At 40.1% G+C, this 17989-nt stretch overlaps 1 protein-coding gene across 4 annotated transcripts in view; it reads left to right on the top strand.

Moving 5' to 3' along the window:
• NRXN3 (neurexin 3) overlaps nucleotides 1-17989 on the top strand; it is a gene marked incomplete at its 5' end in the record, with an annotated part of 972314 nt that overhangs the window by 395528 nt on the left and 558797 nt on the right. For all 4 annotated transcript variants that reach the window (XM_082057637.1, XM_082057638.1, XM_082057640.1 and 1 more), the window contains 4 exons: nucleotides 3835-3954; nucleotides 11705-12086; nucleotides 13487-13677; nucleotides 14101-14274. In XM_082057637.1, coding sequence (XP_081913763.1) covers nucleotides 3835-3954; nucleotides 11705-12086; nucleotides 13487-13677; nucleotides 14101-14274 — 867 coding nt within the window. The remainder of the gene's footprint in view (nucleotides 1-3834; nucleotides 3955-11704; nucleotides 12087-13486; nucleotides 13678-14100; nucleotides 14275-17989) is intronic.

Raw genomic sequence — 17989 nt, 5'->3', positions numbered from 1 at the left:
TTGAGTTTGAAAATGAGAGGTAGTGATCAGTTCTGCATGATACACAGTTACTTAGAGGACATTAGGAAGGGGAATGGATTGACCAAGAAGGCTGGAAACACCAACAGGATTAATGCTCTGGCAGCCTAACAATGAAGTTCTTGCTATAGCAGAAGCTTTCTTATTCTTTCTCCTGTTATGTTGTCTTTTACTCTTATCACTCATAAAAATTAAATAAATTGAAAAATTACATAATACTCAACTGCCTTCTCATCAAAAGTATTAATAGTATAAATAGCTTCCAGGCATCCAGCTTGTAACACTGCTGCAAGAGTTCCTTATCTTTCTTTGTCTTTTGTCATCAAAAAAATGTTGCACAAACGGAAGATATAAGTCTTTGACTTTTTTCTCTGTCCAGCTGACTTTCTACTTTTCTTCCTCTTGCCTCTGGATTGTTCTCGCTGAAGGGTGATGCAGGTACAGGCAGCTTGAGATGACCAAAAGACCCCACACCTACAGGACAACAAAAACTCCATTGACTTTGGTCTAAACACTTATATCTGTGTGTTCAGCTGCAAGACCACAGAAGTGTCTTACTGGGCAAGGAGATGGTAGAAGGGAGAAGATTATCCTTCTGCTACATGTGGCCCATTTCCTTCCTATTCTCCCCAGTATCTGCAGCTGTTGGATTGGGAATCTTCAAGTTGTCTTTTAAAAACTGATCACATATAGATGTCTATATAGTAACAGCACATGTAGTAATCATGAACAAAAAAATGAAATTTAGCATCCTCATGTAGGAGTCCTTCTCTGTACAGTTCCTGGAACCACTTGAAATTCAATGGTAGCTTACACAGGGAGCAGTGATTCAACTGGCTGTGTGCAAATGAATAATGGGGGGGACAATTTTTCTGCTTTTCAGGTCAGCCCACTGGCTGTGTAAATGTCTGGAAAGCACTTGCAAAGAAAATAGAATAAAATAATGTTTGTATGACACTTTGGGGTTTTTTAACTTCAATATGTCTGGGTTTAAAAACTTACCTGAATGCTCTTGAGTATGCTTGTGTATTGAATTTTTCTATGTAGTGTTATCCATGTAACCCTACCAAAAGAAGCCAATGTCCATTGTTGCATACAAAATGGAGGTTTGTGAGTGAAGAAAAAGATTAAAAACTCCTATTTTTTTTTTTTTTTTTCCCCTACTGGCAAAATATTAAATTGGCTGATCAAGCCATGCATTTAGATAACATGGAATAATCTGCATCCTCAGTGCTTAATTTGCAAATGTATTAGCCAAAACTATTAACCAATTACTTCTAAATAGTAATCTCATTTGTAGACAACCTTATGCATTTGGATAAAGAAGTTGGAAAGCTGAAACTTCCTACTAATTTATTTGTGAATTGATTAAGCTACGTTTTCTGAAACTCTAGTCAGATAACATCTGTCGGTGTCACAGTTCTGTTTTGGAAGTGTGACAGTGGGTGTCAAGATAGCAATGAAAAGCCAAACCAGCTCATTTAGGCTGCCCCCTGTTTTGTCAGACTAGGGTTGAAATGTAAGAACTAGAAGGTCAGCAACTTTGAGTTACTCAACCCTGTTCAACACAGAACTACTGCCTAGAAAGTGTTGTGTTGGCAGCTGAGCAAAGTCAGCATATCTGAGTCTTTCTCTTGGCTGGGCCCTCCATAGCTCTAGGCCTGTGGAAAAGAATGTTTTACAAAGTATTTGCTGCCCCCTTATTCCATCCCGCCCCATGCTTTCAGGTGACATTATAAAAATACACAGATCCAGACAAACTCCTTTGTCTTCCTATCTGGGAAGTGGCCGTGTGGAACTACAGTAACCGGTGCAGTGTATTTTGATGAAGGCAATAATTTTGTTGCCATCCAGAGACATCATTTTGTGATATATGCTCTGGGATAAAATGTACTCGCTCGCTGATGTAAATCTAGCATAACTTTCTTGGACTGTATTTAATAGAGTTCTGATTGTCTGGTTCCAAAGAACATATGCTTTCTGGCCATGATCCTGGCTACCTTATACAGCTGGATTTACATGCATAGTACAGATGACTTTGGCATATGGGTGAGGAACTGCAGAGCTTATGAGTTTCTCCCATTGAGATATTCTCTGTAACTGCAATATATGACTGTCCTTTTAATCCAAGAATGACTCTTATTTGTCAGGTAACTATAGAAAAACACTTTTTTCCTTTGCTCTATGGTAAAATTGGCTCGGAATGGGCTTTATTTGAAAGGATATTAAACACATATTTATTTTAAGAGAAATAAGAGAATATTAATTTTTCTTTGGTCTTCTTCCATAGGGTTCCCTTGCTACATGTTATATCCTACCTGAATAGGACACCACGTTCTTTGCCCGTGTTCCCCCTCCGTAAAAAGCAATTACTGACTCTAATGTTGCAGTGTGCATACTGTGGACTATGTAAAGTCCTTAGATATTATTCCCACACCTTGCTTCACTTCTGTCTCACTATGGAATATGCTACTTTTACATGACACAGATCAGAGTCAGTCCACCCCCTTGTGCAGAGTTTCACCTGAAGACATGTATCAGATTTTATTCTGTGTTATGTAACTAGTCCATTGAAAACTGGACAGAATAAATGCTGTTTGTGCACTATCTGAATAAAAAGATTGATTGGCTTGTGTTGTGAACAAACACAGAGACATAACTTGCATGTCTGGTATTAGTTTCACCAATGCAGTATGCTGAGCTGTAGCAGTACCTCTTGTTTTTCCTCTCCTGTCTCTTTTAGTATCTCCAATGTGTGTTGCATTTTCTTTCTTGGGTTCAGTGGGACCAGATCTGATGTGCAACAAGTTCTGCTGTCCTTATTCTGCATTTCTCTTATAATCCTCTGTCAAAAAGCACTCTAGTACTGTACTGAAATGAGCATGGATGCTTTTATCACACGCTGTTATTCAATTTCATGTACTGTTTGAAATGAATGAGTTGTTCCAGTCCTGGAATCGAAACAATTAATGTTTTAAGTAATTTCCTATCAACTGTGATGGGTGAGCAGCAAAACTGGACAAACATGGGTAGCACTAATGCTGTTTTCCCAGGAGCATTGTTTACAAGGGCAACTGTGGTTTTTACCTTTTGGAGAAAAAGGGCTCTTCTTTCCCTTTTGACCTGTAATTCGGGGGGTGAAGTAAGCACCTTATAGCCAGGCTGCTTTGCCAAAGAACCTTAGAGCAATCAGCCAGGTTGGTGAGTGGTTGTCTTCCTATGGTTTTATTTTTTTTTTTTAATAGATATTCTTTTGGGGGGGTGGAGCTTGAGGTTGGGGGGGCCGGGGGTGTGTGTATGTTTTCGGGGGCTTTTTTTCTTTTTTTAATACTGAAACCAACCTGGTGTTTGATATCTAAGTGTTGAGAGACCAATGCAATTAACTTTGGAAAGAATCCCAAGGACCCTGGGGCTGTTGTAAATCCAGTTCTTAGGAGAGCAAAATTCTCTTGTAATGGCTTCACTGTAGAGATGCTTCTGTCACCAACTTGTTTTTCTAATACTGCAGTGCCTTGTACAATATGACGTTTGGAAATTAATACCATAGCACAAGAGAGATTTCTATCCCTGTTTTAAGTGTGTGTGGCCTCTGGGCTCTGCAGAGGAAGGCACTTCACCTAGTGGGAGAGTTTCTGACCCTGACTTCCATCTGTGCTGGGAAAGTGTGGGTGTGAGGGCTGATTACAGGTCATAATACACCTACACAGTCTGCCAGTCTGTATCACACCAGGTTGATTTTGGTGACTTTTCCCATTGAGCAAATACTAAACTGACTGGGGGTCTGGCTTTAACTGTTGTACCTATCACCATCCCCAGGCAAGGGACCTGAAACTCTTTATGCTGGGCAGAAGCTCAATGACAATGAGTGGCACACTGTCCGGGTAGTTCGGCGAGGAAAGAGCCTCAAGCTGATGGTGGATGATGATGTTGCTGAGGGTAAGTGTGATGTATGCTTTTTGTCATTATCTTTGTATCTGTGTCCCTAGTCTCCTCTTCTCCCTGTTCTTGTGTGTATCATTTCCATACCCTCCCCTCCACCCCCATTACTACTTGTATATTTAGTGTTGCTATGTTGAAAATTAATGCTCAGTTCTGAGAGACTAACTGTTCTTAGCCAGCACCAGAAACTTCTGTAACAATACAATGATATGAAATACGGGATTTAGGGTACAGATGAGCTTGCGCATACGCAGGGATGCAGAGGTGCTAAAGAGCACTCTCTCTCATGCCAGGCAATATTTGGGGTACACTGTGAGTCGGCCTCGTTCCTGAGCTGCAAATGTGGCAGTTTCCAATGCTGTGGAATCAAAACCAAGGCTGTCTAAACCTTTAATTGGAACAAACATTTTGTTGATGATAAACCTGCATTTGACAGTTGTGTTAGAGAATATGGCTTTCTGTCTCTGCTGGATTTTTGTTTCAAGTTCCTGCACTCATGGCTCAGAGCCATACAGAAGAAAAAAACAAATAGAGCAGTTTGTTCCCAACTTTGTTTTAGAGGTTAGGGAGGATGCTGACTCACAGGAGTGTATCATATCACATAACATAGTCTGTGTCAGTCCTTTTTTTTTTTTTTTTTTTTTTTTTTTTTTTTTTTTTTAATTTTCCTGCATTTCCTGACAGCTTTTTGAGCTTCTGCCTCTTTCTGTAGAGAAATGTAGTTGAAAGGAGGAAGAAAAGATCGATCACTCAGGAAAGCTGGTGTCCTCCAAGTTATGAGATTTACATTGACATAATCAAACTACTTTAGACTGATTCTTTTTTTCATTACAAAATTTTAGAGGTGATATTTTTCTGGTCCATTTCCCCACAGCTGCAAGAGCCAGAAACCTATTTCTCTTTGTTTGAGGGTCTAAAAGTCTCGTGGTTTGACATAACTGCAGGAACTGGGCTTTTGAGAAAAACACCGGCAGTCTGAAGGCTCTGCTTGGAAGGCAACTGGAAGGGACGGCTGGCACAGGCAGTGCCAGAATACTGTGTCCTATCTCTGTAAAAAGTTATTTTCTACTGTGTGAACGCAATTAATTTTAAGTAACATAGTAATGAGATTATTTGGAAAGCTGTAAATTGGGATTTTGAAATAAGACCAAAAAAGTGAGTTAGCAGGAAAATTACTTGATATATATTTTATCTCTGAACAAATGTATGCTGTGCTATATACGTTGAGAATTTGGAGAAGAGAATTAGAAGCATATGAAAGAAGAATCTTTCCCTTTCCTTGTTGGAATTGACAGAGGCTTAGTCAACATTAGCTTTTAGGAAAATTAAATTTTATTTAAGAAGGAACTTTCTGAATTAGTGATACATGCTGGTAAATATTTCATGGTGTTTACTTCTGCATTTAAGCAGAACAATTCTTCTGGATATGCTTTTTTAGCAAGCACCATGAGATGGCACTCTCTGCATTACCAACTCAGTTCCCAAAAAGCCATCTGTTTTTTTTGAAGTCTCTTTTTCGTGAAACTGAGTTTATAAATAATAATGATACAATCCTATACTAAAATAGGATGTGCATATGTATATGAATTACATAATTAAAGATTCATTATATCTAAAAATATCTGTTAAAATAATGTGACCATGGCAAAGTCAAAAGTCAGAAAAGCCAGAGTTAAGATTTTCTGTGCAATCTGCATCCCACTTGAGCAGATGATGTAGTCTTCAATGGTGTGGTCGCATAGATTTTTCCACAGGATTCTTGCTGTCTTTAAGCATAGATCAGAAGTCTAAATTTGGTTCCCGGTAAAGATAAACAGCCTCTTTGATTGCTGCCTTCTTTCTTATTGCTTATTTGGAACAATGCACGCCAACTAAATTTTGCTCTAAATATAGAGCTGTTTTTTTTGTTTGTTTGTTTGTTGTCATTTTGCTTTTTTTTTTTCTTTGTGTGTCGTGTAGTACTCATCAATATGTTTATATAGAACTAAGAAGCTATAATTGGATTTATTCCCATGTCTATGTTATATGGAGTAGGTGCCTTTTCCCATTTTACAGGTTGGGGAACAAGGCACCATATTAAAGTTGGATGTATTTGGTACCAATTTGGCATGATTTTTCAGTCATTTGCACGCACAAATATTCAGTATGTCTGTAAATTTGTTCCCATAAATTAGCTCAACCCTCCTACTTGGAGAATTAGATCTAGACAGTTAATGAACACCTGTGAAAAATTTGTGATGAAGTAACTGACTTGGGTTCCTGCAGGACATCTAAGGGAGAGAGAATTCAGTTTCTCTGGACGGCATTTTGCTGCTTAATCACAACCCCCTCCTCCCACATTTCCCGCTCGCCCCGGCCCGCCTCAGAACAGAGATCGGACCACCAGTGCTAAATGAGACACAAATGTAGCAGTCGTATTCCTCCCTACAACATCTTGCAAGCACCCAAATACCTCTGGAGTCTTTTCTGTCTGCCACCATTTGAACTAAAGAGCTGATGATCACTGTAGTAGTTACAAGCTCCCTACAGAGCACAGTGAGGAATTGTAGAACTCTGCAGACGAGGCTGACAGTTAATGAGATTAGAAAATACTGGATTCTACTCCATGATTTCTCTTTAAGAAGATACATTTCTGCCCTGGTTTTGATCTTGTATTGTCATATCCTTTTCAGCTTTCCACTGAACTACTCTTAACTTTCTGCACTATTACAGCTATGGCTGTTCTATTTCTCTTAAGCCAGTCTCAGTTTTCTGATTTTTCACCTTTTCTAAAATTCTAACCTCCCTCCGTTTCTAATGCCCTCTATTTTTGGGTTCCCTGTCCCAGCATACTCCAGATTTCACAGGCCTGGCTTTTCTTTCTTAGTCCAGCAACAACTTCTTATCTAAGGATATAAGAGCTAAGGAGAGGAATTTTCTTGTTCTTGGTCCTTTACATATCTACGTTTTATTTTTCTAATATTTTGAACTAAAGAAGTGGGATTTTTTTAAAGTGATTTTTAAATTTTATTTTATTTTTAAGAACGTATAATTCTTCTGGTTTGGAAAAATCAGAATTTTTCAGTTGCTAATACTAAAACTGAAAAAGCCTGTAACAATCATGGTAGCAGAGTTGAGATGGTTTGTCTAAACAAAGTTTTCCATATACAGTTTTGATTCCTGTGAACTGGCATTTTTCAAACTAAAATATTATTATTTCTGGTAAAGAACTCATTCAGGATTTGAAAACGTTTGCATTTGAGTTCAGCTCTTGAGTTTCTGAATAGTCAGAAATATGTGACTCTTTGTAGCTGCTTGTGAATTTTTCCAGCTGTATCTGCTTGGGTTGAAGCTTTCCATGTCAATGGTCTTCGTATAATTGTCTCTAAATTTAAATCCACTGCTAAAATTGGGAATAAGTGAAAAAGAAAGATTGGTTTGTATGATATTCTCTCTTTGTATTTGGAATAGGTACTTGAAAACATTTTTTCTAACAATATACTTTTTTGCTGTTTTTACAAAAACTTGATCACATTTGGACTAAGTATAAACTGAAAAATTGTGCTTTGTACAGGATCATGAGAAGCGAGTTCAGAATATTCCAATGTTTCAAGAGTTCTAAAACAAGAAAGAGACCATCAGTTCATTTAATCCAACTCTTTATATACCACAAGCCAGGGTGTATCATCCAAGTACTTTATGTTCTTAGCTTTTATTCTGTCCCCAACAGGAAAAAAAAAAAAGGGATATTGCAAGTAGTAGGAAAAATCTTGAAAGGCCTATTAATATATCTTTTTGATTTTGGCTTTTAGCAACCAGGAACTGTTTAGGTGAGAAATGCTAGGAGATTTCAGGAGATAGTATAAAATGTGAGAAAGCTTTTAAGTTGCTGTTAATATGACCTGGGGGAATTAAAAGAGGAGTTTGTCCTGGACTTTGCCATGGTGATCAGCGAGGCTCCCAGGTATAATCCCAGTGACTCAGAAATACCTCTTGCAGTCACTAGTCAAGAGCTGTGTATATACGCTGACGCACCAGCAGATGCATTCAGGCAGGATATTATTGCTGAATTTGGTCTGTCTATAGTGAACTGGAAACTTTTATTCTGGTCTTTATCCAGGTGTCAATATTTCTCAAAACTAGTATGAATTTAAATACTTTTTGACCCTTCTGTTCTTAAGCATGATTGAATTTGACCAGCATATCAGAATGTTATTAGACACGGAGGGACCAACAGGTAGTCTTGCTGTTTCCTTTGTAAAACCTTCTAAAACAAAGGACTTTACCTATGCAGTAATTATATTTGCAACATGCTAGAAGGGTAAGTAAGGAAACATGCAAAAGTAGGGAAAAGTTGAAAGTAGATAGTTCTGTGTTTATATGCATTTTGATGCTGTCTAATTTCATATTTGCTGCTGTCCTTTTTTCATAGGAGTTTTGCTTCTCCGCTTACTTTAAGAAAAGATGATACAGCAAATTGGTTGACATAGACCTTTATATTAAAAGACGTGCTTCCTTTTGAGATCTCCTTTGACAAATCTGTAGTGAATGAGACATAGTATGGTAAAAAAAGAGGAAAGAGACCTCTGTGTAAGGCATGTGAATACAGCCCAGAGGAACTGACTTTTCTACCTTAGCTCCTGTGGAAAGCTGGATAAGTCACTTAAGTCAGATCTTTCACAGTTGGTCAGTACTTGTACCTGTCCTTTTTTGGGGGTACTCATTTGGGACTGTGGTTCTGTGGTGAGTTGGCCCTGTCTGGATGCCAGGTGCCCACCAAAGCCACTCTATCACTCCCCTGCTCAGCTCGACAGGGGAGGTGAAATATAATGAAAGGCTCATGGGTCAGAATAAAGGACAGGGAGATCATTCAGCAGTTACTGTCGCAGGCGAAAGACACTCAACTTGGAGGAAAAAGTAATTTAATTTATTACTGATCAAATTGGAGTCAGATAATACGACATAAACCCAAATCTTAAAAACACCTTTCCCCCACCCCTCCCTCTTCTTCCCAGGCTCAACTGTATTCATTATTTTATCTATCTCTTCCCCCCTCAGTGGCACAAGGGTGGGCAATGGTGGTTGTGGTCAGTTCATCACACATCATTTCTGCTGCTCCTTTCTTCTCAAGAGGACTTCTCACACTCTTCCCCTGCTCCAGCAGGAGGTCCATCTCACAGGAGACAGTCCTCCAGGAACTTCTCCAATGTGAGTTCTTCCTACAGGGTGCAGTTCTTCCTGAACTGCTCCAATGTAGTCCCTTCCGTGGTGTGCAGTCCTTCTGGAACAGACAGCTCCAGCAACATGGACCACCATGGGCTGCAGGGGACAGCTGGCCTCACCATGGGCTGCACCACAGGCTGCAGGGGAATCTCTGTTTGGGGCCTGAAGCACCTCCTGCCCTCCTCCTTCACTGACCCTGGTGTCTGCATAGTTGTTGCTCTCACACATTGTCACTTCTCTCTCCAGCTGCTCTCGCTGTGCAGCAGTTTTTTCACCTTCTTAAATATGTTATCCCAGAGGTGCTACCACTGCCGCTGATGGGCTCAGCCTTGGCCAGCAGCAGGTCTGTCCTGGAGCCGACTGGCAGCGGTTCTGTCAGACAGAGGGGAAGCTTCAAGCAGCTTTGAGCAGAAGCCACCTCTGTAGTGTCCTCACTACCAAAACCTTGCCATGCAAACCCAATATAAGCTCTTATTTCCAGCGGTACTGAACCTCAAAACCAGTGAATGCTCCAAAGTTGCCAAATACTTATTTTTTTATATCCAAAGCTATATATGTTGATTTCTTTGTTCCCCAGCTTTGTGTATATAAAACTGAAACTAATATTCCTTAATCTTGCAGGACTGGTAGAAGCTGAAGTGAATATTTGAGGATAATTTTCATACTGTGCTGCTGAACTTGTGGGTTGACCATGGCTGGCTGCCAGACACCCACCCAGCTGCTCTCTCACTCCCTCTCCCCAACAGGACAGGGGAGAAAATAGGATAGAGAAGACTCATGGTTCAGGATAAAGATAGGGAAATCACGTACCCATTTCTGTCATGGACAAAACAGACTTGACTTGGGGAAAATTAATTTATTGCCAATTAAAAATAGAGTTAGGTGATGAGAAACAAAGGACAAAAAGTAAAGCACCATCCCTGACCCTCTCCTTTTCTCAGGTTTGCTCTTTCATTTCTGACTCTTTTACCTTCCCCCGGCCCAATAGTGCAGGGGGTGGGGAATAGTGGCTGTGGTCTGTCCGTAACAGCTCCTCTCTGTGGCTCCTTCCTCCTCACACTTTTCCTCTGCTTCAGTGTGGGTCCTTCCCATGGGCAATAGTCCTTCATGAAGTGCTCCAGCATGGGTCCTCTCCACAGGCTGTGAGGAAAACCTCCTTTAGTGTAGGGTCTCCATCGGATGCAGTTCCTTCAGGAAATAGCCACCTGTTCTAGTATGGGGGTCCTCCACAGGCTGCAGTGTGGGTGTCTGCTCCACTGTGGTCTTCTCCATGGGCTGCTGGAGAATTTCCACTGTGGTATGTGGAGCACCTCCTCCCTATCCTCTTTTTCTGAGCTTGGTGTTTGTAGAGTCTTTATTTTGCTTTGTTTTCCCTTTTTTCCTTGCCGACGAGCAGCATTTGGCTCTTTCTTACATACACTTTTCCAGAGGTGCCACCACCTTGGCTGAGGGGTTCAGCTGTGCCCTGCGGTGGATGGGCTGGAGCTGCTGGTACCTGTTTTGTCTGGCATGGGGCAGCCCTGGCCTCTCCTCACAGAGGCTTCTGCAGTGACTGCATGGGCAGCACCTCACCATGTAAACTCAATACAACACCACAGAAAAAATAATGGCATATTTCCAGCTGAGTTTGAACGATGGTTGTATATTGAATGATGAAAAAACAATTAAATATGGAGTAAGTAGTGAATTTATTATTACTCTTGTTGTATAGTAAATGTGTAGAAGGGCTACTTGTTTGTGTGACCAAATAGTTAAAACTATCTTAATGAAGAACTGTAGGGCACTAAAATAAGGTTGTGATGGTTTTCATTCTGGTGTTGCCCAACTTTTACTCAAACTAGTCTTTTATCATACTGTTGTATTTCATCTGTCTGTGTGGCTTCTGTGTCTGCACACTTACTGAAATATGCTTCAAGAGTAGTCTAACATAGTTGGTATACTGAATGTTTTAATTGAGAGGTTAAAATCCGTCAAAATTTGAAAAATAGCCCAAGTGGTGTGTTGATGACTTAAATACATGGAGGGCACTTTGCCTGTTATGTTCTTGTGTGTTTCCCTCTTGTCATGCCCCTGAAATGAGGAATAATATCAGGCACCAGCAGAGAAGAATGGGATAAATACTAGCAGGTTGATGAGTGCTCTTGCTTCTTATTCTGCTCTTTTTATATGAATTTGTTTATTGAGTGTTTTCAGGAATCACACTTGTCAGAGTTGTTTCAGAAGTCTGAGTTGTTTGGCAGATGGACTGTTGGATCACTGGATCTTTAAGGGAAAGATCTAGTCTTCTTTGCAGACCAGAAAGTCTGTGAATCAAAGGGAAAAATACAGAGCCGGCTGCCCGTGACCCTTTAGTCCTGTCTTCTCTCTTCTGACAGGTTTTGGCAACTGCTAGACTCTCCACCATGAGTCTATGCAAGCTGCTGAACTGTGATCAGATAGGACTAAGTACTGCTATTAGTCTGGAAAGTGAAGGGTGAAAATCTCCATATAACCTGTTACTGACCTCTGGGCTTTCTGCATGTTCCTCCTTGTTTCTGTCCTTCAGGCACAATGGTTGGTGATCACACCCGCTTAGAGTTCCACAACATCGAGACGGGGATCATGACGGAGAAACGCTATATCTCTGTCATCCCCTCCAGCTTTATTGGCCACCTCCAGAGCCTCATGTTCAACGGGATGCTCTATATTGACCTATGCAAGAATGGTGACATTGACTATTGTGAGCTGAAAGCACGCTTTGGTCTCCGCAACATTATAGCTGACCCTGTGACGTTCAAGACCAAGAGCAGTTACCTGAGCTTGGCCACTTTGCAGGCTTATACATCCATGCACCTCTTCTTTCAGTTCAAGACCACCTCAGCTGATGGGTTCATCCTCTTTAACAGTGGTGACGGCAATGATTTTATTGCAGTTGAACTAGTTAAGGGGTAAGTGACTTTCTGCTATATTCTGCCAGCTTATTTATAGATAAGCTTACTTATTGATAAGCTTAAAATGCTTGCATAAAGAGAAATTCACCTCATACTCATGTTTTCTCTGTTTGCTGAGGTATATTACAAAGCAAAGCACTTAGAAATAAAGCTTAAGACTCCTGATTTTATCACTGACTTCCCCCTGAGGCTGAGGGAAAGACACTTTTATGGTGTGGAACATTAATGTTTGAAGTCCTCTGGATCCAGTTAGGCTAACGTTTGGTCCCGTTAACCTTGCAGAACAGCACAGAGGAGAAGGAAATGTGCTGAGAGCTCTGAGTCCCTCTTCCCCTTTATTTATTTTTTTTTTTCCTGCAACAGACTTGTGTTTCTGCCACCTCCGCTGAAAGAAACAAAGAACATGTGGGCTGCTGGATTTGTATTTCTGCTGGTGATGCTTGAGGAAAGGCAAACTCAGCTTGCTTTTGAGCTGCTATATTCTTTTTGCAAGACCAGTAGATTATTAGAAAAAAAAAAATAAAAAAATCCTTTGTTAGCTGAACAAATTTAGATCTCTTATGCTCAGCTAGTCACAGTAGGTATGCTTGCCACAGATAAAGTTTACCAGTCCTGTTTATTTCAGTGTAACTACAGTTTGATCCATTTCATTTTTATTGTTGCACATATTTCTGTAACTGGGACACTGAGTAATAAAAAAGTAAGAGTCATGATCTCCTGGGGCTCTGTTGAGAGTTGAATGTTGTTGTCTTTTCTCTTTTTCCTTTCTAAGTAGAATATTTCTTATCTGTCCTCAGGTGGATTTTGGTGTTTGAACTATATAAATAACTGAGGGTAACACTCCCATAACTTCAGTCTTTTTTAGGGTGTTTATTTTTTGCCAAAAGCTTTGTTAATTGTTTTCCAGGTGTTTGAATAAACCTAGTATCTCATGTGAATTTTAGTATAATATTTTGAGTAAGTTTCCCAATTGACTTCTTAAGGGAGTTATTCAAACCTCAGAATGAATCTGGGGAATATATGCCCCAGCTAAGCATATCTAGTGTTGCTCTCCAGTACGTTTATCAATATTACCAATTTTTAAAAATAATCATATGGACAGGCAGGGTTTTTGTGGATCTGTGAGAACTTTGTGAAAAAGCAGAATGAATGCTTTATGATTAGAATCTGATTACTCCAAATGTTATCTCAAAATAGTAATCCTTATGCTTCCTTGGTGGAAAGGAAACAACTATATGTTTTCAAATCAGTGGCTAATATTTTGGCTTACTAGAACTTTCTAACCCAGAGATACTTCCCTTCATGACTTTTGTAGTTAATTTATCAACCATCTAGAATAAAGGTCAGTAGCACTGGAGTTTTTATGCAATTTTAACTAGTTCTTGCTATGTTTACAGGTATATACACTATGTGTTTGACCTTGGAAATGGACCTAATGTTATCAAAGGCAACAGTGATCGTCCTCTTAATGACAACCAGTGGCACAATGTTGTCATCACCAGAGATAACAGTAACACACACAGCCTAAAGGTGGACACTAAGGTGGTCACTCAGGTTATCAATGGTGCCAAAAATCTGGATCTTAAAGGTAAATTCTACAAGACTGACAGTTCCGCCCTTTATTTTTGCAGGGCTCAATCAGTAAGCAACAGAAAGCTTACAGAAGCCATGCATTACAGAACAGTAAATCTGGAATTTGCTGGTTTGGGCTTTCATTTTTTTCTTTCTTTGTTTGGCAACTTCATGTAGCAGAATAGTTTGCTTTTCAGAAATTGTCATCCTACAGTTTTTCCTAGTTAGGATGCAATTACAAACATTTTTGGGGGGGAGTTTTTTGGGTGGTGTTTGGTGTGTTCGGGGTGGGGTGTTGTTTTTTTTGTGAAGGAGGCAGAAATTCTTGCACAATATCTTTTTCTGAGCAGCTGTTCAGCAGCTGCCAGGAACAGGGTAAAGCCACTCTAGAAAGTATGTAACTTTCTCCTTCTTATATGTTTATCCCTTTCTCCTCTAGGTGATCTCTACATTGCTGGCCTAGCTCAAGGCATGTATAGCAACCTCCCAAAGCTTGTGGCCTCGCGTGATGGATTTCAGGGCTGTCTAGCATCTGTGGACTTGAATGGGCGTCTGCCTGATCTAATCAATGATGCTCTGCACCGCAGCGGGCAGATTGAGCGTGGATGTGAAGGTATACTTGATTTCAGAGAAGTTCCCCTCTCAAGCACTCCACTCTTACTTCATTGCTTCTCCCTTTGCATCTGCTTATCCACCTTACTGTCCATTTCATTAGTTTGCTTTCATCGTGACATCCTTCACTATACTTATGGCTTCCAAATGCTCCCGAGTGCAATTTGAGGATAACTAGCTTCTGCAAGCAGCTCAGCAGCTATTCTCTTGCATACTCTGTGCCCTATGAAGTGGTACATCCAGTAATGGAAAGAATGGCACTGAGATGGACTACTATTTACTAGTACTTTTCTCAGAATGGTTTATTAACATTACAGTACTTTTAAAGTACTTTGAAAGGGGTTCTGAGCATTCAATTAATTTGTGCTTCCAGAGGCCCCCTTTTTGGGATCTATAGAAGTAAACGTTTTGAAGACCCAAGTAGAGGCAGGGGAAATGGAAGGTAGGAGGAAATGAAGGGTGAAGAACAGACCAAAACGGGGACTCCTTTTTGAGGAAGTAGGCCTCCAGTGAAAGCACTGGGGGCATGGTCTTTGCTGTCTGGAAAACCTTTCTTTTCTCTAGTTTCTCTTTTCCAGCCAGTTTAGAAACAAATATGTGTGAGTGACTTTTTGGAGCATGTGAATAGTAGTGATTTCTTGAAGCTTTAAATAATTTACTGTTCCTGCTATGCTCCCATCAATTAAAATAATATTGACATCAGCAGCACTGACTCAGTAACGTGCATATGGCATCAATTCCCAAAGCACTTGGGTTACTTACCATCAAAAATGCCAACGTTTTGCTGGCTGAGTTAAAGGAAAATCACTAGCCCCACTGAATACCAGTCTGCTGTGTTGGCTACCAATCACTAGATTAAGTTAGTTTTATTTTATCAGTGAAGTTGTCTGGTATGCCTGTTTTCTAAGATGATGTATGTCCCTAACTGATCTTTCAAGACATCATCTCAGAAAACACCACAAAAAAAGAAAAATTCACAAAGTGAAATTACTCCTTGATCATATTTCCCTACCATGTCAAGATTGCGGGTTACATCATGCTGAAGCCTTACCACTTGTCAAGACTCTCCCTTCTTAGGATTGAAAGTATCATCTCGTGTTATCTTTGAGTCTTCATGAAACACAAAATTGGCAGTCCAATTAAATCTGATCACTTCCTTGTCTCCCAGTATTCTGGTTGGCTGGGAGCTCCAGTGCCTCATCCCTCCTTCCACGCTCCCACAATAATACTCTGGTTTGTGAGAATTATGTGTCCTGTCACAGGAGCTTACTCAATGTCAACTCTGATTTCACATTGTTCAGTGCTGCACAACTGTAGACTGTTCTTTTTTTCTGTCTTTCTGCTGTATTTAATAATGTCTGTTAACCATGTTGTTCCTCATGGAAATGGGCATAGAGCAGCAGAACTTGTGGTTTTGCCCACTTGTGGTAGAGCCAAAATGCCAAAAGAAGTGCAGCTTTTCTTTGTTGTTGTTTACAAAGGTTCAAGGGAAAAAAAAATCATTTTGGGTGTTTTGAAAATGTCTCTTGATTATGCTCAGTGCACTGAAAGCTCTTCTCTAGTATTAGTGAATTCTGCTTATTTTTCTGTTTAAAATTAGATTTATCTGTTGGCTCTATAACCTTCATGTTATCTCTCCTAGCTTTTCTCTTTCAGGGAACCTCTCATTAGACTAACCTGTTGTTCTGTGTGTGGCTCAGGAACAGAGTCATGATGCTTTCCCAGAAGACTCTGCACCATTATTAGAGTGATGATGTTTCCTTCTTCTGTACCCAGTGTAGTTCTTTGATTTAGTGTCCTGTTACTGAGCTTATACAATGTCAGTGCCACTCCTGAAAAAATGTAATGTCGCACTTAATGTCTCTGTGTGCCAGTCTGGTACCAGCACAGCTACTGCCTGGTTGTGGAGGCTCATTCTCTCTTAGATATGTCAGGAATGTGAGTTCCCCTTCTCTTCTAAAGCCCTTCAAACAAGATCCAAAGTTGGAGACAGACCTAAAAAACTGGGTGGGAAGGTCAATGGTAACCCTCATTCTGCCTTTGGAAGAACTTGATAGCAAAGTAGTGCCTGTGCTATCTTCCTGAATGGTCCCTGCTCAATACCAAGGGAAGTGCTGAAGAGGAAGACATTCTATTTGCCAACGTGTTTAGATGAGTAAAAAAACTGGATAATTAACTCACCAGAAAGATGTTTCATTTGCTTTTTCAATCACAGCAATCCCCAAGTCTTCATCTCACATCTTGCCTGATGCCTACTGGTGGCCATTCTTACAGTTGCCACTGAAAGCCACACTTGTCTTCCCTTACTCTAAAGAAAGAAAACTCTAAGCATGTTGGATCCTTGTTTAAATCTCCCTATTTTGATTCCATCTGAAGTGATCTTAGGTGCAGCATTAACAAAGTGTTTAAGGGCTGAAGTCCCAAACAGTTCATGTTGTCTCATGGTGTTTAAATGTGTTTGTAATAAACAGTTGCAGGCTTTTTGGGTGAATCATTGTGCTATGTCTTGATTTGCAGGATGTCCTTATTTCATGATGAAGGGCAGTGGGATCATGTAAATGATGAGAACATGCATGCTTAACAAAATGTCATTCCATCCCCACATATGAATCTTGCCTTCCAAACATGATGTGAGAGAGACTTCTGCTAATGCTTGTCTCTTGAGCGGCTTTGCTTTCAGAAGCAGAACAGATTACAAAGGGACGGCTGTTTTCTCTGAAACTTATCAGTTTGATCTCAGGACAACCAAAGGATGTGGGAGGAAGAAAGCCTGAAGAGTAGTAGAATGTGAGATGTAGGTCAGCAGCCAGCACTCCCCCACCTAAGACAGATCAAGACCACTACAAGTGGGTGGCACTATTCCATCCTGGTGGCATTTGCTATCTCTATTCCTTTATTTCAGTACCCTACTTTAATAGGAAAGCAATGTTCTTTAGTGTATTCTACCACCACCTTCTTTTATTTGGTTTAAGCTAGCCATTGGACTTCCTTGACCACATTGTTCCTCTTATGTGTCCTTGACCACATTGTTCCTCTTATGTGTTCAAGCATAGTTAAGCCTTGCTGTGCACCAAAGCACAAATCTATGACATTATAGTATTAGCTGTGTTCCAGTGATGGGTAAGGCAGTGCTCCCGTTTGAGCAGGAAGCACTTTCAATATAAATTATATTTATATGAGAACTTTTTCTTTAGGACCTTGAGAATCCCAAAACATTTTTAGGCTTAGACAGAGTCGTTAACTGAAATACAGGCATCCTTGAGACTGAAAGTGGCTGGTGTTTAATAGTGTATAGTAGTGCTAAAAAAAAAACGCAAAACCCAATACTTAAGGCAAGAATTACTTTATCTCTTCCTATCAGTTTTATTCCTATAATTTCTTTAAATTATCTGTGGTGGGATTTGTTTAGGATAGCACAGCTAAGTAGCCTCTTTATCTCATTTGTTAACTGAAGTGTCAGCTTCCTTTTGCATTATGCATCTTCCTTGTGTGCTGTACAAACTTAAGGTTTCAGTCTGCTGTTCAATCACTAATGTGCTGAACAAGATGATAGCTGCCATACTGACCTTTTCTGTGTTTTAATGTCTCCTATAGGACTGTTGCTTTTGACAAAGGATTTTGTGGGTGATTATCTGAAAGAAGAGAACTTAAGAGTGTCTGAAATGTCAAATGAGCCCGTGGAGTTAAAGCTTCACACCACACACCACTTCTTTTTT

Source organism: Streptopelia decaocto (genome assembly GCF_964273445.1).
Source record: "Streptopelia decaocto genome assembly, chromosome: 7".
NCBI lineage: Eukaryota > Metazoa > Chordata > Aves > Columbiformes > Columbidae > Streptopelia > Streptopelia decaocto.
Note: the sequence above shows the minus strand (reverse complement) of the source record. Positions and strands in the feature narration are given on the sequence as shown.